The sequence below is a fragment of the Hippichthys cyanospilos genome, chromosome 8 (assembly GCF_059441005.1).
Source record: "Hippichthys cyanospilos isolate Australia breed blue-spotted pipefish chromosome 8, RoL_Hcya_1.0, whole genome shotgun sequence".
NCBI lineage: Eukaryota > Metazoa > Chordata > Actinopteri > Syngnathiformes > Syngnathidae > Hippichthys > Hippichthys cyanospilos.
Genome location: NC_142376.1, coordinates 18,262,849 through 18,285,616, shown reverse-complemented (window position 1 = coordinate 18,285,616; position 22,768 = coordinate 18,262,849). Strand labels below are relative to the sequence as shown.

Here is a 22,768-nt window from a genome sequence, read left to right as displayed (position 1 = left end):
CAATGTGTGTGTTAGGTGGTGACTTATTACTTTGGACTCTATTACATACGAAACCTCCTGCGGATGTGTCGAAACTCAGTATTGCACAAAATCTGATATGGAGCTCAGAAATATATTGATTTGGCCAATTTCCTCTTTTTTGTGAACGAATGCAACGAATGCTCATGGCTACAAAACGAAATGCTGTCTTCTCGGGTTGCAAATTCAATTCGCAAAGCAATACAAAATTATTGTTTGTTAAGATTTTATTTTCAGGATCACCGATGCTCTCGTTTAGTTATTTTTACATATTCGTTTTAGTAAACTGATATTTAAAAATCATTATTCCATTCAATGTTCCAGCGGTCTGTAAATGCAGCCTGTGATTGGTGGATCATTCTTGGACCGCCTTGCCTTCGCCGCCTGCAAGGCAGCAACCCGGATAAAGACTAATTATACATTTATTAACAGCGGGATACCTGCACGCTATCTCGCCGGTAAGAACGCAACGTGCTTCGCTTGACCAACAATGGCCTCCCCTGAGGAACCCAAGGCTAAGAAACCAAAAATTTCTGCTGAAGAGAAGTGTGACCCGGTAGCCAAAACCTCTCCTGTGAAATTAAGGTGACCACAAGTACTGGATGGGGAATTCCGTGGTAATGTTTAGTTCTAAAAACTATGTCGAGTCTTCACTTGCAGTCGGATTTTTGTTTCTACAAATGTGAGCAGGAGGATTGAGAATCGACATTTGCGCCTTAAAGAACGGAATTAAAATCCAGATCTGAATCTGTTCGAAAATTGGAACGAACGCGACTTCAAGTGGTGCTTTTGAAACGTGTTCCCTTGTCATCGTCCTTCGAGTTGCCATTGTCGGTTCAAGGTGACCGTCGGTATGTCGAAATAAATAGTTCACTCCGCGTCAGTGAATTGCTGTCCCAATGCCAGGTTTGTTGGGGTGACACCTGAACGCACCACCAACAACGCGTGGCACGGCAGTCACGTGACCCCGACAAGGCACCGCTTTGGTACCCAGTTTCCCACGCGTGCACGTGAACGCACCGCGATGCGATTCTTCACGCTTACTCCAGCTCCTTTGAAGCGCTTATCAGCACGCCTCTCACGATCTTAAGTATCTTTCACAAGAGATGCGTTAAAGTGAACCGAGCCAATAGCCAGACGGAGAACTACTGTCGTGGCCCTTCCTCTTTTAGATGCCCACTCGTCATCCAGTTAAAAGGAGGAGGAGGAGCTGGCGTCGCAGGGGGAATATCGACCTGCCACACATTTGTACCGAAATTGAAGAGTTTGGGAATTCTTTGCTCCTTTCTCATTTAGCTCGCTCAACAGGTCTCTCGCACCCACACAGACAAACAGAGAGATGTCTGCACTGAGGTAAGTCTCCAGTGGCAAAGAGGATTATTGGAATGCTCGAGTAAGTGGCTTCAGGTATCATCTGTCTTGTACAGAAGGAAGATGTATGTGTGTCAGTTAGTAAGGGTTTGGCATCAACTGTGGTCTTTGAATTGCCTTTAGAATAAACAAGTGTGCTTTATTCTCCCGTTTTGGCAAATGATCCTAGTTCCCAAAGGAAGGCATGTGAATTGAGGCCGTCGACTCTGGACTGCAATATTTTGTGGATTAGAAAAGCAAAAAGTTACGTGACAGCCGTTCGCTCAAGCAAAGCATGTGGATGTTATTCACTGACACATTGTCTAGGTGTCTTGAAAACAGTTTGCGTGCAGGTCATATCAGTGTGCTTTTGCAAATGGAATCGCATGACTTTCCGTTAACGCAGTCGTTTTCCCAACTGAGACCTTTCGGTCCCTTGCATGCGCAACATTTATGGGGAAAACTATAGATGTTTAAAGTCTGAACACAAAGGCAGTTTATAACAATGTGCAGTTTTTGCATTGAATTGCCATGACATCATCCAAAAAATGCTGAAACTCGTACTGAAGATACTACATTACATGGTTATATTCCAATTAAATAAAACATGAATTTGTGCTTATATTTCCATACAATGTATATTATGACCATTTAGAAGTTAAATGCTCTAACAGCAGATCCTACCATATGTGGCCCTTGTCGTTTATGAAATATTCAAGTGCAGTGTTGCCCTGGACAACCCACAAGCCCGCTGGTGCCATTTTAATGCAATCACATGCATGGTTGACTGAGCTCTCTTGATACAATTACAACACGTCACAGACGTGCACTATTTCACCCTTTCCGTGCAGATTTGTCATAGTCATGTGAATGTGGTCGCATGAAGATCACTTTGGATACTGAATTGTAAATACATTCAAGTCACACATGCCCACAGTGCACTTTTTGACCCACTTGCTGACTTATCTAGAGCAGATTTGGAAAAAGTAAACAAGATGCCGCAGAATTTAATCCCAAGATGCTCCTGTTTGACTTAGAGGAAAGCAATGGCTAAATCCATTACCCATGTGTTGCAGCCCCAATTCACTCTTCGGGATGGGGAATCCCCTGCTGGACATTTGTGCTGTGGTGGACAAAGATTTTTTGGACAAGTAAGTTTATAACAGTCAATAGTTTATTATCTGGAATTTGATTTAAGATGGCATTAAGTTCAAACTTGCAACTTCTAATACACAATGTACAGTACAATAATTCACTATTTATGGATGTTTAACATCCATGGCTGTCAATGGCAGTGAATAAAGTTAATGGGCAGATTTTATAAACAACTATTTGAGTTCTTAATATCAATTGGCACCAATCAGACATTGTATTTACTTATTTCATTGACTTTGTATCCTCTGTTGTAATCGGTAGTTTTCCCCTCAGTAGTGTCCAAGCTGCACCAAAGTGACCAGTACAAAGGGCTAATGTGGCTTCCAGTTCAGAGTCCACCCTGCAAGGAAGGCCTTGCGTAAACGCTGGGATTAGATTCAAGACAGCCGGAGCATACACATCTCATTCATCCTCTTCATGAAAAAAAAAAAAAAAAAAAAAAAGATTGGAACTGTAGCTTGTGCATTAGAATTTTTTTATCTATCCAAACAAGGGGCAGAAACATTATTGTGGCTCCAGGACCGGTAAAGATAAACCAAATTTTATACTGACTGTAGTGTTTTTTTTTTTCTGCTAAATGAATGTTAACACACTTTTTTGTGCTCTTTAATTTATAGATATACACTGAAGCCAAATGACCAGATCCTGGCCGAGGACAAGCACAAGGCACTGTGCGTACCCCCCGCCTCCCTTAACGGCCCCACTTGTAGAATATTGACGAATTCGATGTCACACGCTAGCCTCACACTGTTACATCTGCATTCTTGCGGCTCCTTTCAAGGCTGGGGCAGGCCAGTCAAAACAGCCCTGTGAATCGCTTGTGTTTAACTTCATTTGGTTATAGAACAGCAACAGTAGGGAAGCAGATCTAGCACAGCAAATGTGTGTGAGCCAATAGCAGAGTTGGACGTTTCACCTCCCAGTTCCTGTGAGACAAGAGCTACAAAGCAAACAGCAGGAGATAAAGTTCTGCACTCAATCTCGCTGTAGTTATTCATCAAGGGAGTTTAACCGGTCACATTATATACACTTGTTCATCCACTAGCGACACTTAAAGTAATTTACTGTATATATACATGTACGTAGGAAAAAGTTGAACATGCAAAATGAAAAACATGACCTATGTTACAGTACTCATGCGCGATGACTCCGAAAAGAGGTCAGTAAGTCACAGCAGTGGGAAAAAAGTCTTTTCCACAGAGATCCCACCCAAGAAGTGCATCAGAGCATTAAAGTCATCTTTTGTATTTTACACAGAACGCAGTGGTCAAATATTGCTGTCACAAATTATAACCCACAGTCAACATGTGTTGTAATGGGGATTACAACAATACAAATGGACAACTACTATCACGGCATGTATTGAGTGTCAGATCTCATGTCCAACCTTTGGCTCCTGCTTAACAGGATCTACTTAGTTCAAACTGCGCTGCCCCACCTCTTTTATGGGAATACTTTACTTATCCAGCAACATTTCGCAGTAAAACGTTTATATTTTCTACTTAATTTATTTGATAATTCCATTATCCTCATGTACAATCAATACAGACTAAAATGCCACTTGAATCTGTAGATAGGCGTGTAATGAACCGCTGGGATGCCATATCAGCTTATTGCTACGGTTCCTATACGCACTGCGATTTTTTTGTTTGTTTTGTTTTGTTCAATTAGAAATAAGTTCAAACGCATTTTGCTACTTGCTGGCAAATGAAAATGACATCTCATAACTCAGAAAACAGGTGAGCCAGGATTGGTCATTATCTGAACTACGAGCAAGTACTATTTTCAGTCACGGACAAGCAGCAAAATATATAAATTATCCTTGAAATACTCTGATTCAATTTCATGTCGGTGGTTTATTGGCTTGCTTTTCTTGATCTCACTAGACCCTGATTGTACTAGAAACAAAGGCCCAGATTTTTTTTTCATAAATATGCTCTGTATAAGGGTTTAGCCCCAGTGTTCTACGATAATACATTTCTGGATTTCATTAATGTTCATGTATATTAAGCTCAACCATCTACAAATGTGTTTAAGAGCAAACTTAATTCATTCAATACCAATGCATATTTATACGTTATACAAATGCAGACATTCAAGGGATTGAGTCATTTATTTATTTCAATTAGGATTAGAGCAGGTCTCAAATTGGCTAGTATTGAATGAACGAATAGAACATTAACAGATCTTTTGACTTGTACACTAGGTATATACTTCTGTCCAATACAAAACATGTTTTTCTTAAATTGATCAGCTCTTGTGAACCCTTCATTTGTATCCTCATGAAAGCAAAGTGTAGTCAGAGAGCCCCACACTGTAGCATCTGGCTCTGTCTCAGAACATTTAACAGCAGTTGTCCTGCTCACAGTGCCACTAAACCACTGCAGAACATCAACCAAACAAACAAATTCGGTTTTTAGTCCTGCTGTGAATACTGTTTGTCATACTTAACATTACATTGTTGTGTAATGTCTTACAATGCTCAGCTGTCACCACTCTTTATGGCATTTTTCATAAGATTTTAAGCAACGCGGCTCACACGCGCGGGTTGTGATTTAATGCATATCTTGTGCCACTAGAGGTCAGTGTCTATTTTAGAACAGGCAGTTGACTCATGTACAACGCTGCTTGTTTACTGGCATGAAGGTTTTTGTGGACGATTCCGTAGAGACCTTGTCCTGATGCTCAAGGGAGTGCTTACTTGCTTGTTGAGGCTACACTATTCAAACACTTTAGGAGTTTGCGGACATTTTGAATATTTAAAGCGGCTGGCAAACTGAGAGTCGTTCATCTACAAAATAAATCCTGCTTTATTTTATTTTTATTTTTTGTAATTTGCCCCCATGCAGGTTTGATGAGCTAGTGAACAAATTCAAAGCGGAATATCATGCTGGAGGAGCCACACAAAACTCAATTAAGATCGCTCAGGTTAGTCATGTGCGTCCTGTGACATCACCGCAAGTGTCTCTGCCCTTCATTTTATTGAGTCATCATTTGTTGTGTGCAGTGGTTGATCCAGGAACCTCACAACGTGGGCACCTTCTTCGGCTGCATCGGCAAAGACAAGTTTGGAGAGATCCTGAAGAAAAAGGCGGAGGAGGCCCACATTGATGCTCACTACTATGAGCAAGACCAGGAGCCTACGGGCTCATGTGCAGCTTGCATCACCGGAGCAAACCGGTAAGACCCTCACATGTACTTACATTTTGTTTACTTGAAATATTCAGTACATGGTTTGTTGATTTCTGGTGCTTATACTGCTAAGGTCACTGGTGGCAAACCTGGCTGCTGCCAATTGTTATAAGAAGGAGAAACATCTGGACCTTGAAGAAAATTGGAAGTTGGTGGAAAGCGCTAAAGTCTATTATATTGCCGTGAGTACAGAACGTCTCTTGACTCTGTCGGTCACATTGAACTTTCAAGGTGAACGAGGCGTCGCTGTACATATTAATAAATGACAGGCACAAAAAAATGGACATTCCCTCCGGGCACTCCGGCTTCCTCCCACAGGCCAAAAGCATGGCAGGTGCACTGGACAAAATTGTCTAAATTGTTCCTAGGTATGATTGGGTGCATGCTTGTTCGGCCCATTCCGTGAAACCTCCATCACTAATACATGCTGGTTGTCCAGCCCCCTGATCCAAAGAACATGTTTCAGCTTTTGAAAGACCAGACAAATTCTTGCAGCCAAACACATATTTTTGCCACTTCAACGGTACGAACATAAACAAAAGTAAAGGATCAAGCCATGGCTGCTTGGATATGGGCCTGTACTATTTAGTCTGTAGTAATATAGAATCGTTACGAGAGCCTTCCTTGTTTCTCTGATGACATTGTGGCTCTCTGAAGTCCTTTTTATCTGCTCGCGTGGGACCGGTGATAAGAGGCTTGTTTTGGCTGAGTGATTAACACTGTAACATGTTTAAAAGCTCTGGAAAGATGTTTGTTACAGTTTCAAGTTGTTGTTGTTGTTCCCAGGTGAATGTTTTAAAAGTGCAGCCCAAGGTTGGCAAAATGGTTTCCTACTAGTGTAATAAAGTCAAAATTGAATTAAAAAAAACACATTCCCCCTTTCAGTGTGCCAAGCCCATATAAGAAGTTTCTTTTTCATAAACTTTGTTCAAAAACACATTCAATGCCAACGTTGCAATCTTTTGTTAAATACAAAAGTTGGTATTAATGTAATTTTTTTCACTTTGTGCAATAGAATGAGCCACCAACTTATCATGAATAATTCACATAAATGAACACCAGAAGACCTAAATTTGGTGTTTTTATTCCAGTGATCTATTTTTTATATTTCATATTTTATTGTTGTTTTATTCAACTTGATATGAAATTATATTGTTAATGTCAAGAAAGAAAAAAAAAAACCTCCATCATTATTATTGTTGCAAAAGCCACATAATCTTTTATAAAACCCAGTCCCCAGTTTTCAATTGTATTTTAAGTATTGATGTGGAACTTATCCAATATTAAATATGCCTTGGCTCAAAAGTTGTGAAATTTCAATCTAAGGTGTGGTATTCATTGCTAATATAATGTTGTTAAAATATACAATTTTGCAGATGTATGTTTTTTTTTTTTGCCATGGTTGTGTTTCCACATTTTAATGCAGGTGTTGACTGTTTCCTTCCAGGGTTTCTTTGTCACAGTGTCTGTGGAGTCCATGCTGAAAGTGGCCAAACATGCATCAGAAAAGAATAAACTGTTCTGCCTCAACCTGTCCGCACCCTTCATCTGTCAGTTCTTTAAGGATCCCCTCATGCAGCTCTTGCCCTACGTGGACGTTCTCTTCGGCAACGAGACAGTAAGGCAGCTTTTCACCCAACATGTACCATGGGCTTGTGTTCAGGAAAAGACCAGTGTGTTATCAAAATCAAACAAACATTGTAATAGCTTTAATTTGCATACTGTTGTGCCTGGATCTGTATTCATTATTCCCATGGATTCAAAGTGATCGATGGCTCCTGGTAAGCCATAAATAGTTATTGCGCTAAGGAATGAGAAACATCCCCTGTCACTATTACAGTGTACTCCTTTTCTGACCAACTGAAACCCCACTATTCCCCAAAGAGCAATCTTGCTTTCATCAGTCCACTAAATTGCTCCATTTTTCTTTTAGGCCTGCCAAAATGTCCTTTGGCAAATTGTTGCCTCTTCAGCACATCTTTTTTTATTTTTTAACCCAACGGACAAACTTTGCAAGAGCCTCTTGCTAAAAGCATGGTTTGGCAGCGGTACCTTAACCCTTTCACTACCGTTTTGTTTTTTTCCGGAAAAAAACTGGCACATATTACTTGTTTATAAGCCTAGGATAATTGGAAAATGTGTTTTAAAAAATCCCACTTCCATAGATCAGGTTACAGGCCCTGGGATCTGTTGTTCCGTCAGTATTTTAAAAACAATAACAATAATAATAATAATACAAAAGTGCCGGAGAAGTGAAGTGTATCTAACACACATATACTGTATAGCACATATCAGTATATTTCAAAGTACTAGATGGTTAATTTACGAGAACTTGCACTATGCAAGCTACCTAGTTGATATTGGGCCCAACACTGACTTGTGTATGGCAAAGTTGCTAAAATGCCGCTTGAATCTGTAGATAGGTGTGTAATTAACTACTGGGCTGCCATATCATCTTATTGCTACGGTTCCTATACCCACTGCGATTTTTTTGTTTGTTTTGTTTTGTTCAATTAGAAATAAGTTCAACTGTTGAGTTAGTTCATCGGAGGCAACTTGAAAGTGTGGCAAGTGTCCGTGTGACTTCCAGAGTAAATGAGTTTGAATGTAATTAGTTGATTGCAAACACAGCCACATTCTTGTGTGCACACTTTTACAACTTTTCAGTTACTTGTTTTTACTGGATGTCCCAAATTGCTAATTGAAATGAATAAATACATAAAATAAACCCCAGGACTTTTGATATTGCCAATACTTTTGGGCCTGAATTAAAAAAAAAAGAAAGAAAGAAGTAACATATGTCCACCTCTTGTACATAAGGATCAACAAACATTGACTCAACTTTGAATATTTGTGTTGATTCCTTCCCGTAGGAGGCAGCCGCATTTGCCAAAGAACAAGATTTTGAGGTGATTCAATGTCCGTCCTGTTACCTCTGCCGCACGTTCATGCGTTTTGTATAAAACATGCAGTCACGTCTCTGCAGACCAAAGACATTAAAGAGATTGCCAAGAAAATACAGGCTCTGCCCAAAGTCAACACCAAGAGACAAAGGATTGTTGTCTTAACTCAGGGGAAGGATGAAACTGTGATGGTTCTAGGTAAGATTTCCATTCTGTTTTGTCCTCTTCAAATAAAACCTGTTTGAGGGGTAATTTGTTCCCCCCCGTTCTGAGGTATAATAGATTCCTCTCTTTATGTTTTAGGTGACAAAACCGAGACCTTCCCGGTGATTGCAATTGATCCGAAAGACCTGGTAGACACTAACGGTGCTGGTGACGCCTTTGTAGGAGGTGAGAGCTTGCTATATTTGCTTCTGTCTAATTAGGGTTGAGTGGAATTCCCTTGTTTTGGGGGGAAAAAAAAAAAAAATCCCTCTCTTGCACAGGTTTCCTTTCTGGGTTGGTCCAGGAAAAACCCCTGCATCAATGCGTGAGAGCAGCTCACTATGCTGCCAATGTCGTCGTTAGAAGATCGGGCTGCACGTTCCCTGAGAAGCCGGACTTTGTTTGAAGTATTTTTATTGTTATACCGTTAATCCCAAAAACGTCCATCATCCGATACAGAAATCTTACTTAGAATGGTTATCCCATTCATATGCTTCCCAGACGGTTATTTTTTGACCTGCTATCTGATTTATTTTTAATTTTTGGCTTTGTTCCACTTAGTGGCACTGCAGGACTTATCAAAAAGTGGGCTCAACAACTCTAATAATGGTAATTACAATGTTGGCCAAAATTGAGTAGAAGACTACAGGACTATATTTTGGCATTAGAACTGACAAAAATCGTCAACTTTAGACTGCACTCATCAAATTAGTTATTTTAATGTTCTACATGTCTTTGAAGGGATTTTACTTTGTGTGATTTGCTACGGCCAGTTCACTAAGTTTGTTTATTGTTTATAATGCATCAGTGAATAAGTGTCAAAGCCACGCACTAAAACAGTTGGGTCAAAAAACAAACAAGGGGACAGATCTACTATTTGGGTTGATTTGACCCCCCCCCCTTTTTTTTTTTTTTTTTTGCTTTCAAACATTTCAAAATTGAACCAGCCAGCTAATTGGGTTAGTTAGACCCAACTTGTGTGTGTGTGTGTGTGTTTGTGTGTGTGTGTGTGTGTGTGTGTGTGTGTTAAAAAAATAAACACTTCTAAACAACACTTTTTGGGTTTGTTTTGCACAGAACAACACAAAGTTTAGTCATATTGACCAAAGTAGCAGGTATGTCCAATTTTGACCAAAATTGGCTCGTATTTGACCCAGCGGTGTTTGGAGTATGGGCTAGTCATTGGCTCCAAAATGAACCCACAACAACTTGTTGATTTTGTATACAACAACCCCAAAAATCGGTTAGGGTCATGGGTCGTTTTTTTATGATGTGGGTTGGGGGGATGTGTTTTGTTAAGACAGAATGCAGGTTATTTTTGACCCAACTTTTTAGAGCGCACAGAACTGACAGTCAACATTGTGAAAATTGTGAGTGCCTTTTATTCTTTGTTACAAAGGCTGAAGTATTGAAGCTGTTTTTGTCATTATGCAAAGTAAAAATGCGAATACTGTCGTACTGTTGGAAAGGTAAGACCAACAAAGGATAATTGAGGGCATTGTGTGAGTCGCCATGCTAATGGTGTCTTTATTTTTACCCATTTTTCAAGTACATCATCACTGCTAAATTTTACACAAATACATGTTTATCATATTGTGATGATTTAGTTTTTGATTCAACAATACATGCTTACAGTTTTGACTTTTTTTTTGATGATTAGTGTTGTCTTTCTTTCACAATTCTTTTTTCAATCTTCGAGTTACAATCCCAAAATCCTCTTCCTTAAAATACTCAAGAGGCCTCAAGTGACCCTTTTGTCTTGTTGTTGCCAAACTTTGTCTCGCATGGACAAATAAAATAAAAATAAAAACAAATAACCAGTGTTGGGTTTGTTTTTTTCCACTTTTTTATTATTATTTTTTTTAGCATTGCCTTGCTCATTTCAACAATTTGAACATTTATTTATTTGAGATGTGTTTAAGACATTTCATGTTGGAATTAAAAAAAAAAAAAGTTATCAATGAATTACTACACAGTACTCATTGTAGTCTCAACCTCATCTTTCCCGATGTCCACTATTATAACCTCCAAGCAACCAACATACAGTATGTTAAGAATTTCTCCCATATACACGTAAGTTGCACATTTACCCTTTCCAATGTGATTGTCATGACAGTTGAGCTTGCACCATTTGTTGTTTTAATCTAAGTTTGTCCTCTTGCAGTGTGATGTCAAGCGCTCTGAGCTGCTTGATGAAACCATGATTGGGCAGGACGCAACGGCGTTGTCGCACATGCTCGATGGCGTCCACCACGGTTAAGCCTTCCCCCATCATCAGGTAGGCTAAGACCAGTGCAGCTGACCTGCTGCGACCCATCACGCAGTGCACCAACACCTTGTCTGGAACAGGAAAAAGGATGAGAGTAATTTTTGTTGTATGCGCTTTATTCATGTATTGGTTCTCAATCTTTATACACAAAGTACCACCTGATAAAATATAAATGACACGAATGAAGGACAATACTGCATTAGTACTACATTAAGACTGCATCTTTGACTTACTCTGTGGTTGTTGCAGGGCCTCACCAATGAACCGCGTCGCCGGGCAGAAGAACTGGGAGATGTCGAAAGTGGGTTTGTCGTCGGCCTCCACTCCAAAATACTGGATGTCCATGTCCGTGTAGTAATCTGCACCGGTCAACACGTTGTTATACTTTCCTTCTGCAGCATTCAACACATGCGTGATACCCAGTTCCTTCAGACCGGGTCGCTCCAGAGCTGTCTTCCTGTAACCGGACAACACATAATGCTTGATTCAATTTCTTTTCATTAGTTACAATTATGTGAGTTATTTTACTCCTTTTGAGTTTTTGACAAATACTGTACTTGCAGTTGTTTGTGCGTCGTTACTTACTCATCTCCGATAAAGACGTTGGGCCAGACTTGGTTGAAGTGTGTATATTGAACACTGGCGCCGGCCCAGAAAAGCTGCTCCAGGTCGAGAGTACCTGGTGTGATGTAATCACTGTCTGGGTCTACTTGAACAGCGTTGTAGGGGTTCTTTCCTCTTGATTTTACTGCACAGGAAGACATAGTTCACCTGTAACTGCCAAGGAAAATATGTATAATGATAAAATACACTCGAACAGCTGTGCAGGGCTTCTTTGCTATTAATTTTGCCACACAGGACATGGTTCTCCTGTAAGCAGCAAGGAAATTATGTATGACGTAATACAATTGCTCAATAACTAGTACAAATAACCTACAGCCATCTCATGAGAGTATTTCGTTCGGCTTGCCATGCAATTCTAAACACAAGTAAAAACACGAAAGGAACTGTATTAAAAGCCCAGAAATACCCAGGAAAAATAAGATCACATACCTGTCATATACGGTAGTTGCGTGAAGTTTGTGATTGTTTCCATGCACAACCTGTTCCTTCACATTCGGCTTGAGGACACATGCTAACTGCTCTCTGTGTTTCTCGTGATATTTTTAGGCCGCTGCCCGGCCTGCCATGACAGCACATCAGCGTGACACGCAAACATTTGCTTGTTTAAAACCTTGTGACACCTCATGTACACAGAGACAGCAGTCACTGTTACGCAGCCCGGCAAACCTTAACAGTCCAGTACAAGGGACATAAAACATTTAAAGGGAACGGTGTTGCATCGCAACCATGTTAAGAATTTCACATGTGTCCAAACAAGTGTGCCTGAGGCCACATGACAGCACATTGGGACCTATTTGCAGATATAATGTGCTGTCGTCACATTTTTTTGGTATGTGATTTTTCCATCTTCCCATGAATGACTTAATGGGTCAATTATAGTTTTTTTTCCCACCTCCATTCAACCCCAAATTAGTTGACATAGCAGAAAAAGGTTTCTAAAAATCTAAGAGCACGGGTATCGGTTAAACCCTTCCTAATTTCTGAATTTTTGTATGCTTTAATTTTTATATTTTTTGTATGTTTATTCTTCGCAAAGGTTTCTTTTCCTCAAAATAATATTAATGTCTCACTGAGACAATACAATAATATATAAAATGCAGTTTATAAACGATGTTTTCATTTGCAAAGTGAGGAAAAAAATTCAAACCTATCTGACCCTATGTGAAAAAGTAATTGTCCCCGTTGGCAGCAATTACTAAAATCAAACATTTGCAATAACTGGTAATGAGTCTTTGACACCGGCGTGGAGGAATTTTGGACCACTCTTCTTTGCATAATTGTTTCAACTCTGCTCGTATATTGGAGGGTTGTTGTATGTGCCATACAGTATTATATGTGTGTTAATATAGATTACACTGATTACTATGTATTGTAGGGATTTGGTGATCCTTTTCACTTCTCTGGCATATGTATATTATTATTATTATTATTATTGTTATTATAAAATACCGATGGGACAAAAAAATCACAGGGCCTGTAACCTAATCTATGGAAGTGGGGATTTCTACTAATTTTACAATTATCCTAGATTTATAAACAAGGAATATATGCCATGAGGTTTTTTTTTTAAATAATTGGCAGATTTCACAGGCTGCACATCGTCCAAAAAGTTATATATATATATATATATATATATATATATATATATATATGTGTGTAAATATATATAAATATATATACTTCAAAGGGTATTGATGGTTTCTATATTTGCAATGTGGTGGTGGGAATTGAGTGAAGAAAGTCCCCACTGGAGGCTCAGGTACCAAATGTGCGGCCTGTCACTGAACCCATGCTCAAATGGGTGTGTGTGCACACATACTCATTGACAATGCTAAGGTTGGACCACACTTGATTGACATGCCCAGTGGGTCGTCTGTCTTTTCACAGTCGCTCCTGGAGCTCCATCACAGAAGGGGGTTCATGTGGTGGATGATCCTTAGAGACATTCAGGTGCAACACACTCACATTCATTAAAAATAAAAGACTTCACTGAACTAATTATACACGTTTTGTAAATGTCAATTTCCCAAGAAAATCACATCAATTTAACAGCTGCAAAGTCTATTAGAGAAAAAAAATGCAGCACGGTGAGCCATGGGTCCGTGGTAGTGGGACCACGGCCATGGCCATGGTTCACCCAACCATTTTAACCACGTCTAAGTGTCCTTGCACAAGACACTAAAGTAGCAGCTAATGCTGCGTCATGAAGGAAAAGGACAGTGTGAGGCAAGTACTTAAGTGGTTGGGAAAAGGTCTTCGGGAAACTGGTTTAATTAATTTCATCAATTAATGTGGTAGATTTGATGAAAATCATTTGAAAAACGTGAAGTTAAGGAACTAAAGGGATGTATGGAAGAGAAGAGATATTCCGGTGTGATGGACACCCCACAGGGAGCTGCTAAAATCTCTTAAACATTAGTTTGACCTCAATCTAGCTGAGGTCAAAAAAAGGATTTGTTATATTGATTATGAATTGATCTCAAATACACTGGTGGTTAATAATATACTGTATAATGTTGCTTTTGGATATCATTTACATGTAATACCATACTGTATTACTTTGAACATTATCTTTAGGGAATCTGGTTAGGATGCCTCCCGGACATGTCCCACCGGGAGGAGGCCCCGAGGACGATCCAGGACACGCTGAAGAGACTACGTCTCTCGGCTGGCCTGGGACCGTCTGGGGATCCTCCTGGAGGAGCTGGACAAAGTGGCAGGGCAGAAAGAAGTCTGCTGCTGCCCCCGCGACCAGACCCCAGATAAAGCATCGATAAACCGGATGGATGCTCGGCGGGTTGAGAAGTACCGGATAAAATTTTAGAAGACAAAGTGGGCCAGGATCCTGATCTTTGTGACCTTGCTAGCCTCTGGATATAAAAATGAAATTGGTATCTCCTTGTGCGTGATTTTATTGGTAATCCTTTCAGCGAAAAAGAACACACTTCTCGGGTAAGTGCATAGTTGTTCATTTGGTCTTGGTCCTTGGCAACAGAGTGACAAAATGCACAATTTCTAACAGTAGTCAGTGTGAAGAGCAATAAAAGAAGACCCATTTCCCATTTTGCACCGCTGTGGGAATGGTTACAGGCAACTTCATCTATTAATGGTCTATTTAAGTTCCTTTCGTTCGCTTATGTGTGGTGCAATAGTTGCACACTCGTCTTGACCTGGCCGAAGTACATCTGCAGTGAGAGAGGGCACTTGGAAATGTGTGGTCCTTTCACTGATGATTTAAATATCTAATATAAGAGTGTTTGATGCCCACTGTTCACTTATTCATGAATGAAGTATATGGCGTTTGACAAGGCGTCAACCCTGCGACAGCCGCTTTTGTATGAGCAGTCATATATTTAAATGCTCCCATTACACCTGTTGCAAAGTTAGACAACTTTCGGCAACAGATTCCAGGAGACCGGGTGAGCTACCGAGACAACTCACCCCAGGTCCTCTCAACGGACAATGTGGCATTATGCAATGAACTTTAACCTTTACTGGCTCATTTAGTTCCATGAGCATGCATTGTTGCTATGTAACACGTCTCCCGATGGGGAACACTGAGTCTCTCCTGACATTTTCCAGTACTGTATGCTCTTTATGACCAAATCACACTCTCTCTCACACACACACACACACACACACACACACACACACACACACACACACACACATATATATATATATATATATATATATATATATATATATATATATATATATATATATATATATATATATATATATATATATATATATATATATATGTTTTGTTTATACATGTGCTCCGGACATTAGCCTGTGTAACGGCTCGGACTGCTGTAGCATTTAACTTAAATAATTTAATCTAACTTGTTAAGTTAAAAAATATGTGATACTGCCAAAACCTATAAACATACAATTAATACAATTAATAATAATTTAAAATTATTTGTCTACAAAGTTTTATGAAGTCCACCAAGAGCAGGCAAGCTTTAATGAAATCGCAGTTTAATATAAAAACATTGTATTTCTTTTCCACTAATTGAATATGAATGAAGTAAAATTACAAAATCAAATAATAATAAATAAAATAAATAAATAAATAAAATGCTTGACTCTCCAAAACTGCTGCCCTCCACTTATTTCAAGACAAAATCCATTCTTCTTTCTTTCCTCAGAAAGACTTCAATGACTTGCTTGTACAGTTTGTGCATAACATTCCCAATAATAAATTCTTTTCCATTGGCATGGATGCCAATGCTGAAAGTCGCGTCTGTCCAATTTCCATTTTGCTCTTCTTCAGCCATTGTGGGTTCAAAAAAAGCGAGTAGATTTGATTTTTCTGCTAAATTGCACGGTTCTGGCTTCGCCATATGCTATGCTTGGTTGAGCAGTTTTTTTTCAATAACTTTATTTAATAACTTCCAATGTTAAACACGGTTTGCAGTGAGCATCTAATCACGTCATGTTAACATGAGGTTTCTAGATAGCCACCTTATAACTCAATTGGCTATTACAACTGTCTATTAACTATTTGTGCCTGTTCACATATGCCTTTGCACACTGCACAGATGTCTTTGCACACTGCACAGAAGCCCACAACTCTGGATTGGAATGCCCTCAAAGGGATCTGATTGCAGGCAGATTTCATACAGCCTGGTGACACAATTTAGCTGAATTCTAACTGACTAAATTCTCTAACCTATAACTACAACACTGGAAGAAGCATGACCAAATGGATATGACACAAAAAGACCAGATTATGAATTATTTTATATATATATATATATATATATATATATATATATATATATATATATATATATATATATATATATATATATATATATATATATATATATATATATATATATATATATATATATATATTTAGTAAAATGACAAATTTTGAACTTATATATATATATATATATATATATATATATATATATTTAGTAAAAATAAATGTAAGATTAAATTGACTTTTATTATAGTCATTATAATTATTATAGTTTATTATAGATATGATAAGAATGTCAGGTTATGATAGCCCGACCCACCACTGATATACTATATACAGTGTATACTGCATGTATATATATATATATATATATATATATATATATATATATATATATATATATATATATATATATATATATATATATATATATATATATATATATATATATATATATATATATATATACATATATATATATATATATATATATATATATATATATAGATAGATATATATATATGTATATTTTTTTTTTTTTTAATTTTTTTTTTTTTTTTTTCCTTTTTGTATTTTTTTTTTTTTTTATGTGAAAAGTGGAGGCGCTACTTCGCGGCTTTTTGGCTATCACAGCCAGTTCCGGAACCTATCTACCGCGATAAACAAGGGTTCACTGCATATCCAAATGGATTATTCATCACCATCTGGTTTATGTCTCAATTATTTTATTTTTTGTCTGATCTTTATGAAAATGTTTTACTCTATGTCGGGGGTAGGCAACCCCATTCTTAGACAGCCCTCTCCTACAGCACACCTGATTCAAATAAACAGCTCATCAGCAAGCGCTACAGAAGCATGATAACAATCATGATCATTTCAATCATGTATTTTATAGAAGGGAGACATCGAATACATGCAGGATAGCAGCTCTCGAGGAATGAAGTTGCCTACTCCTGCTTTATTTATTACATTGAAATAAATGAAGATTTTGAGATGAATGAGACAATAGAATTTTGGAGTTTGTTGAATTCAATTTACAGTATTTACAATTACAATTTGGCATTACATTTTCTGTGCATTCATCAATGGCATAAAATACTGCTACAGTAAAGTGCTGTTCCAAATATTAAATTGATGTGTGACAAGAATGGAAAAATTGAGAAATCTTGAAATCAAAAGGCAAGCAGCAAGCTACACTGACATGTTGTCCATAGAGAGATATTTGTTGAGGAATCATTGTTTCAGAAAGGTAGTAGTTACAAAAGGGTCCCATCAGAGAAGTGGACACAACCTCCTTTTGAACGCCAGCTGTTCACTCAGCTTGTGGAGAAGCATCAAGAAGTTCCGATTGGGGTAAATGGCTCGTTTTTGCACGACGTGTCTCAGGGCATCTTGAAGGGACAGACGTTGACGCAGCATCAGGTAGGCCAGCACCAGAGTGGCTGAGCGGCTCATACCCATGATGCAATGCACCAGAACTTTCCCTGAAAAGTTGCAGAAAGCGTGATTATCAATCCAAAAAGTGACTGCCACATGCTTACCTTGATGGTTCTTTAGGCCTTTATGAATGAAGTCGGATGCAAGTTTGAAATACTGGCTGATGTCAAAGTTGTCCGAGTCTTCTGCTGGTATTCCGCAGTAAACGCAAGCGTTGCCATAAAAACTTTGGTCACCGATGCTTCCCTGCTTGGAGTGAGCAGCGTTCAGGATGTGAGTGATGCCCATCTTGGATAAGGTCTTTTTATTCTGTGCGACAGCTCTGGAAATTAAACGTGAGGACACAAACCAAGCGACTTTATGAATGTGAATATTTTCAACTTCTAGACCTGGATAAACAATGATTAAATAAACTAACCAAATACAGTCCATTAAAACTCAGTTGCGTAGTAGGCAAAAGTGTTCATCTAATGGTTCATAGAATATCTCTGCATCAAGCATCTCAGTATATTCCACATTACTTAACAAGTGATTTGCAAGATGCAGCACCACTGTAACATAATATAAATATAAGCCTCAATACATCAATAGACTATAACAAAAAAACTCTACTTATATGACAATTCCATAAAAATGTTTGCATATGAAAGTAAAATGAAAACTATGCTGAGATAAAAAAAACAGTTCAACATGAAAAAGTATTGTATTAAAAAACATACATACATCTCAACCTCAACTTTAGAAGTGATTTTTATATGTACAGTGCAACTCTCTCATGCCCATGTATCACCTTTACGCTAGGCCATACTAGACCATACTTTGAGAGTAACTACTATAGAGAATAAGTCAGAGTATTGATTGATTGTCGGTAAGATTTCATAAGCAATCTCTGTTCCATGGAATGAAATCCAAAAGAAGTTTTATTCTTAAAGGCAGGCGTTTCGACAGTGCCTCTGTTAAACTACTCGTTTTCGTGATACAGAAATAGGTATGCCCAGAAGGTAGAAGAAAAATTGGGGGGAAAAAGTTTTGGAAGAGGGAATAGGTCATTTTATAAAACGAAGGAGCGTACAACTTCCAGAGAAAAGAAATGCTTGCAGTAATTGTCACTCAGCAAGCTTGCTCTGTGAAATAAGTGGCGAGAAGCCCTCCGACCCCCCCAAAAATACAATTTTGCTTTACTTCTCCATTTCTAACATTCTATCTTTGCTGCAATCATGAACAAAAGCAAACTAACAAGAAAACTGAAATTGATGCCTCTAATTTCACAGCAGGAAGGAAAAACTTAGTTATCTCAGGATGTGATTGGTCACATGTTAACATTGAATAGTAAATGCATAGCCTGACTGATCTCTAATACTAACCAAAACAGCAGCATCTATAGTGGCAAATAAAACAGTTTCTCAGGTGAATGAAGTTGTCTTGACACTTACCATATAATGTAAATGAGGGTATTAAAGATGATCGGTCATAGTTAAACATCTTTTTTTTTAGAATCTGAGAAGTGATCGCTCAACAAAGTTGTGTTTATTCATGTTTATGTTTCAATTTCAGCTTCACAATTGGCAACGGTTAAAAATTGTTTTAAAATGCAATCTAGATGGTCCTTGATAATACTGGAAGCAAAAAAATAAGTCAACAATTGATTTATTATCGTAATAATAGTCACATGGAAGCCGCTTCTAATATGTTTACACATAACCATGCAATTTTATGGTATTACAGTATATTAAAACGTGACTCGGCCATTGTTTGACTCCAGGAGTCTAAGCTGCGGTCCCTGCTCTAAAGACTGAGGTGTCACTCACATGTTTCCTATGTAGAGGTTTGGCCAGACTTCATCGACTGCAGTGAGCGCCAGTGTGCTGGAATCCAGAATGACTTCCAGTTGTTTAATGAGCGCCAGGTCGTGTTGCTCCTTGCGCCCTGACATTATCTCCTCACAGGCGCAAGAACCACAAGGCCGGTGCGCGCGTGTTGTGTGCGTGTGCATGTTCACGTGTGTGAGTGTGTGCGTGAGGTGCGTGTGCGTGTGCGTGTGTGTGTGTGTGGTTTTGTGAGAGAAAGAGCGAGAGAGAGAGAGAGAGAGCGCGAGAGGGAGAGAGAGAGAGAGAGAGAGAGAGAGAGAGAGAGGGAGAGAGAGAGAGAGAGAGAGAGAGAGAGAGAGAGAGAGAGAGTCGTCATTGCTCGCTGAAGGACGCCAGCAGCTGCGTGTACGCACGTCGTTGGCTTCCAAAATTAGCTCGCTGCTCCCTCCTTGGCTCCGTGTCACTATTTGACGTTGCGCGATCGCCAATAGTCAAAGAAAGGGACTCTGAGGTCACTCCAGCAGTGCAATTTCCTGTCTGGTACATTTCATACGTCAACCAACACAAATCGTATGTTGAAAAAAAATAGCAAAATTTGATAGCTTCTTCTCGAAGGATGAGAATTGGATATCATGTTAGAGGAGTTGGTTAAACTGCATGTTGGGGTCCCGTATGGGTCACAGGTCACTTTTTGCTGTCAATATAATGATAAAATGATCTAAACTTTTGTTACTTAAACTTTTACGTTTTTTTGATTATTGAGCTTAGGGTTCAGTGTCTTTTTCAAGGATACTTAGACATGGTCACAATGGGAATCAAACGCACAATATATGGGTTTCAAGACGACCAAACTACGACTGAGCCATGACACTTCTACTAAGGTCAATATTTTATATTGTAGTAATGCGTTTGGGAGGTATATTCATTGTAAAGCATACATATCTAATAATAAATTTCATTTGAACTAAAATGAAATAAAATCCTATTTGAACAAAATAGTAAAACAGAGTAAAGTATTCTTCATACTAATGCCATGACCAAATCAATCTCATTGCCATTTTTTATGTGATTCTACAAAATTGTGGAAGCATTATGATAATGCTGAATTTAAACAATCCTAAATGTAAAACTTTCAACATTATTTGAAGAATATTCATTGCAATAAAATCATAATTTCAGTACATATTCTTAGAAGGGTACTTTTGTTTCCACAATAAAAGATCTTTTATTTCAATTCACTCTTAAATTACTGCACTTTTTCATTTTTTTTTCATTTGGGCGACAGTCAAATCAAGTAGAACAAAATGTATTTATATAGCTCTGAATCACAAAAGTCTTAAAGTGCTTCACAAGTTTACACAGACACTCTTGAGCTAAAAATAGCATCCATTGTTTAATCTTGGCAAGGCAGGCCTACAGTTTTTGTGTTGATTTATTATTTCTAAAGACATATATAGTTGGGTATTGTCAGCAAAGTCATGCATTCCCTGCATATGGACACACTCATGTTTGTTATCTTGCATAATAATGGCTTCCTTGCCAAATATGGCAGCAATTTGCCATGCTCATAAATTATTATTTTTCATCAGATCATTTTGTTACATGATAAAATCATTGGCAAATTGATTTTGCATGTGGTGAATTGTTTAAAAAGCTGAAGCAGTATTCTCTGGACTTTTATTCAAGCATCGTCTCTTCTTTGCTCTTCAGGGTTTGTTGGAGATGCATAAGCTGCTGCAGGAAGCCTCTGTTTGGAAAAATCCAGCGCTTCTGCTGCACACACTTTATAGCGGACAGTAGACTGAGGTTATGGTGAATCATCAGGTAGGCAAGGACCAATGTGGCAGAGCGACTTACACCCACAGCACAGTGCACCAGTACCCTTCCTGGAATGATTTAGACCATTATTGGAAGTTCTTCAAAATATGGGAAGACTTTTTACACATTACTCACAGACACACACACGGATGCAAGCACACACACACACACACACATTACCTCCTGATGCCAGAGCTTGGTCGATGAAGCAAGCAGCAGGGTAGAAGAAAGGTGAAAGGTCAAATGTGGGCAGGTCATTGGCTGCCACGCCGTAATATTTCACCGTTGTTCCATAAAAGTCGGCATTGCCTTTACAGCACAGTTTTCCATGTGATGCATTCAGCACGTGAGAGATGCCTAGCGTCCAGAGTCCGAACTTGTCATGAGACATGAACCTACAGCCAAACAAAAAGGGCATCCTGTTTTTCTGGCTTTGAATGCTCGTTGGTGTTAGTTTGAGAAGGTTTTTGGATGAATGGATGGATGGATGGATGGATGGATGGAAGGAAGGAAGGAAGGAAGGAAGGAAGGAAGGAAGGAAGGAAGGAAGGAAGGAAGGAAGGAAGGAAGGAAGGAAGGAAGGAAGGAAGGAAGGAAGGAAGGAAGGAAGGAAGGAAGGAAGGAAGGAAGGAAGGAAGGAAGGCAGGGAGGGAGGGAGTGGAACATGTATAAAGAAGGAATTAAGGAATATTCACATGTCTCCCAGGTACAGGTTCGGCCACACCTCATCTCCATGGCGACAAGAATGAGGCGCTGCATGCAAAACCTCCACCAGCTCCTCAAGAGAGGTCTCTCTTGTCCAACACTCACCCTCCGTGCCATGTCTCACATTATCCGTCCTGAGGTTTTCAGCGTCACATTTCAGTGCTGTCACACCGCTCATTACTAAGCTAAAGATTTTTCTGACGTTAACTCAAACACTCACTTGCTGTGTTGTCCTCAACGCGCTTTTAGGCCACTTGACTGCCGAAGACAGGTGGGGATCTTTGGCAGAAGGTGACTGATGGGATTGCTTTCACTTTAATGACAACACTTTTACTGTTCATTAACTTTCAAAACAAGAGCGCTCCATTGGGCGGGGTAAAGTGAATCCAGCTGGAAAGATTTGATTAAGTGAGACAAATTTGTGAAGCTCCTATTTGTTTGTTTGTCCATCTGTTCGTTAGATAGCAGGCTGCTTGGAAGACAACAAGCAGATGGTTGGTGTCATTATAATTCTGGCGGGGTGCGTAAATCCACTGATACCATATTAGTTACTTTGACAATGAAA

The 22,768-nt window shown here is 38.9% G+C and overlaps 4 protein-coding genes across 6 annotated transcripts; 1 reads left to right on the top strand and 3 right to left on the bottom strand.

Annotated features, from left to right (window-relative positions):
• Positions 1-445: 445 nt before the first annotated feature.
• adka (adenosine kinase a) lies at positions 446-9,837 on the top strand. 3 transcript variants are annotated; one of them, XM_088421251.1, is made up of 12 exons: positions 485-603; positions 1,327-1,371; positions 2,445-2,519; positions 3,141-3,194; positions 5,373-5,451; positions 5,531-5,703; positions 5,789-5,897; positions 7,163-7,333; positions 8,589-8,624; positions 8,702-8,816; positions 8,922-9,008; positions 9,104-9,837. In XM_088421251.1, the coding sequence occupies exons 1-12, from the start codon at positions 509-511 to the stop codon at positions 9,226-9,228; spliced, it is 1,164 nt and encodes a 387-aa protein (XP_088277377.1). In that variant the 5' UTR covers positions 485-508; the 3' UTR covers positions 9,229-9,837. The 3 variants fall into 3 exon arrangements, with proteins under 3 accessions (XP_088277375.1, XP_088277377.1, XP_088277376.1); XM_088421249.1 differs by lacking the exon at positions 1,327-1,371 and having other exon boundaries at positions 446-603; XM_088421250.1 differs by lacking the exon at positions 485-603 and having other exon boundaries at positions 1,158-1,371.
• An 862-nt stretch (positions 9,838-10,699) lies between these two features.
• On the bottom strand, positions 10,700-12,291 carry LOC148420389 (dual specificity phosphatase 29-like). Its single transcript, XM_088421252.1, has 4 exons — positions 12,145-12,291; positions 11,677-11,868; positions 11,325-11,548; positions 10,700-11,162 (listed from the first exon to the last, which is right to left on the bottom strand). The coding sequence occupies exons 2-4, from the start codon at positions 11,853-11,855 to the stop codon at positions 10,930-10,932; spliced, it is 636 nt and encodes a 211-aa protein (XP_088277378.1). The 5' UTR covers positions 11,856-11,868; positions 12,145-12,291; the 3' UTR covers positions 10,700-10,929.
• Positions 12,292-17,386: 5,095 nt separating this feature from the next.
• LOC148420388 (dual specificity protein phosphatase 13A) lies at positions 17,387-19,975 on the bottom strand. Its single transcript, XM_088421254.1, has 3 exons — positions 19,681-19,975; positions 17,977-18,194; positions 17,387-17,919 (listed from the first exon to the last, which is right to left on the bottom strand). Exons 1-3 carry the CDS (start codon positions 19,863-19,865, stop codon positions 17,708-17,710), a joined length of 615 nt encoding a protein of 204 aa, XP_088277380.1. The 5' UTR covers positions 19,866-19,975; the 3' UTR covers positions 17,387-17,707.
• Positions 19,976-21,343: 1,368 nt separating this feature from the next.
• LOC148420387 (dual specificity protein phosphatase 13A) lies at positions 21,344-22,381 on the bottom strand. The gene is made up of 3 exons (XM_088421931.1): positions 22,194-22,381; positions 21,679-21,893; positions 21,344-21,566 (listed from the first exon to the last, which is right to left on the bottom strand). Exons 1-3 carry the CDS (start codon positions 22,379-22,381, stop codon positions 21,358-21,360), a joined length of 612 nt encoding a protein of 203 aa, XP_088278057.1. The 3' UTR covers positions 21,344-21,357.
• Between the last annotated feature and the right edge of the window lie 387 nt (positions 22,382-22,768).

What these genes read in the sequence shown, in the direction of transcription:
- LOC148420387 (XM_088421931.1), bottom strand. Translation starts at nt 22,381, where the DNA reads ATGAGCGGTGTGACAGCACTGAAATGTGACGCTGAAAACCTCAGGACG. An exon ending in AACCTGTACCTGGGAGACAT is followed by an intron (nt 21,894 to 22,193) that starts GTGAATATTCCT and finishes GTTTGGCTGTAG; the next exon opens with GTTCATGTCTCATGACAAGT. An exon ending in CCAAGCTCTGGCATCAGGAG is followed by an intron (nt 21,567 to 21,678) that starts GTAATGTGTGTG and finishes AAATCATTCCAG; the next exon opens with GAAGGGTACTGGTGCACTGT.
- adka (XM_088421251.1), top strand. Translation starts at nt 509, where the DNA reads ATGGCCTCCCCTGAGGAACCCAAGGCTAAGAAACCAAAAATTTCTGCT. An exon ending in ACCTCTCCTGTGAAATTAAG is followed by an intron (nt 604 to 1,326) that starts GTGACCACAAGT and finishes CTCGCTCAACAG; the next exon opens with GTCTCTCGCACCCACACAGA. An exon ending in AGAGAGATGTCTGCACTGAG is followed by an intron (nt 1,372 to 2,444) that starts GTAAGTCTCCAG and finishes CATGTGTTGCAG; the next exon opens with CCCCAATTCACTCTTCGGGA.
- LOC148420388 (XM_088421254.1), bottom strand. Translation starts at nt 19,865, where the DNA reads ATGCACACGCACACAACACGCGCGCACCGGCCTTGTGGTTCTTGCGCC. An exon ending in AACCTCTACATAGGAAACAT is followed by an intron (nt 18,195 to 19,680) that starts GTGAGTGACACC and finishes TTTAATTTCCAG; the next exon opens with AGCTGTCGCACAGAATAAAA. An exon ending in AGGCCTAAAGAACCATCAAG is followed by an intron (nt 17,920 to 17,976) that starts GTAAGCATGTGG and finishes GCAACTTTTCAG; the next exon opens with GGAAAGTTCTGGTGCATTGC.
- LOC148420389 (XM_088421252.1), bottom strand. Translation starts at nt 11,855, where the DNA reads ATGTCTTCCTGTGCAGTAAAATCAAGAGGAAAGAACCCCTACAACGCT. An exon ending in AACGTCTTTATCGGAGATGA is followed by an intron (nt 11,549 to 11,676) that starts GTAAGTAACGAC and finishes GTCCGGTTACAG; the next exon opens with GAAGACAGCTCTGGAGCGAC. An exon ending in GGCCCTGCAACAACCACAGA is followed by an intron (nt 11,163 to 11,324) that starts GTAAGTCAAAGA and finishes TTCCTGTTCCAG; the next exon opens with ACAAGGTGTTGGTGCACTGC.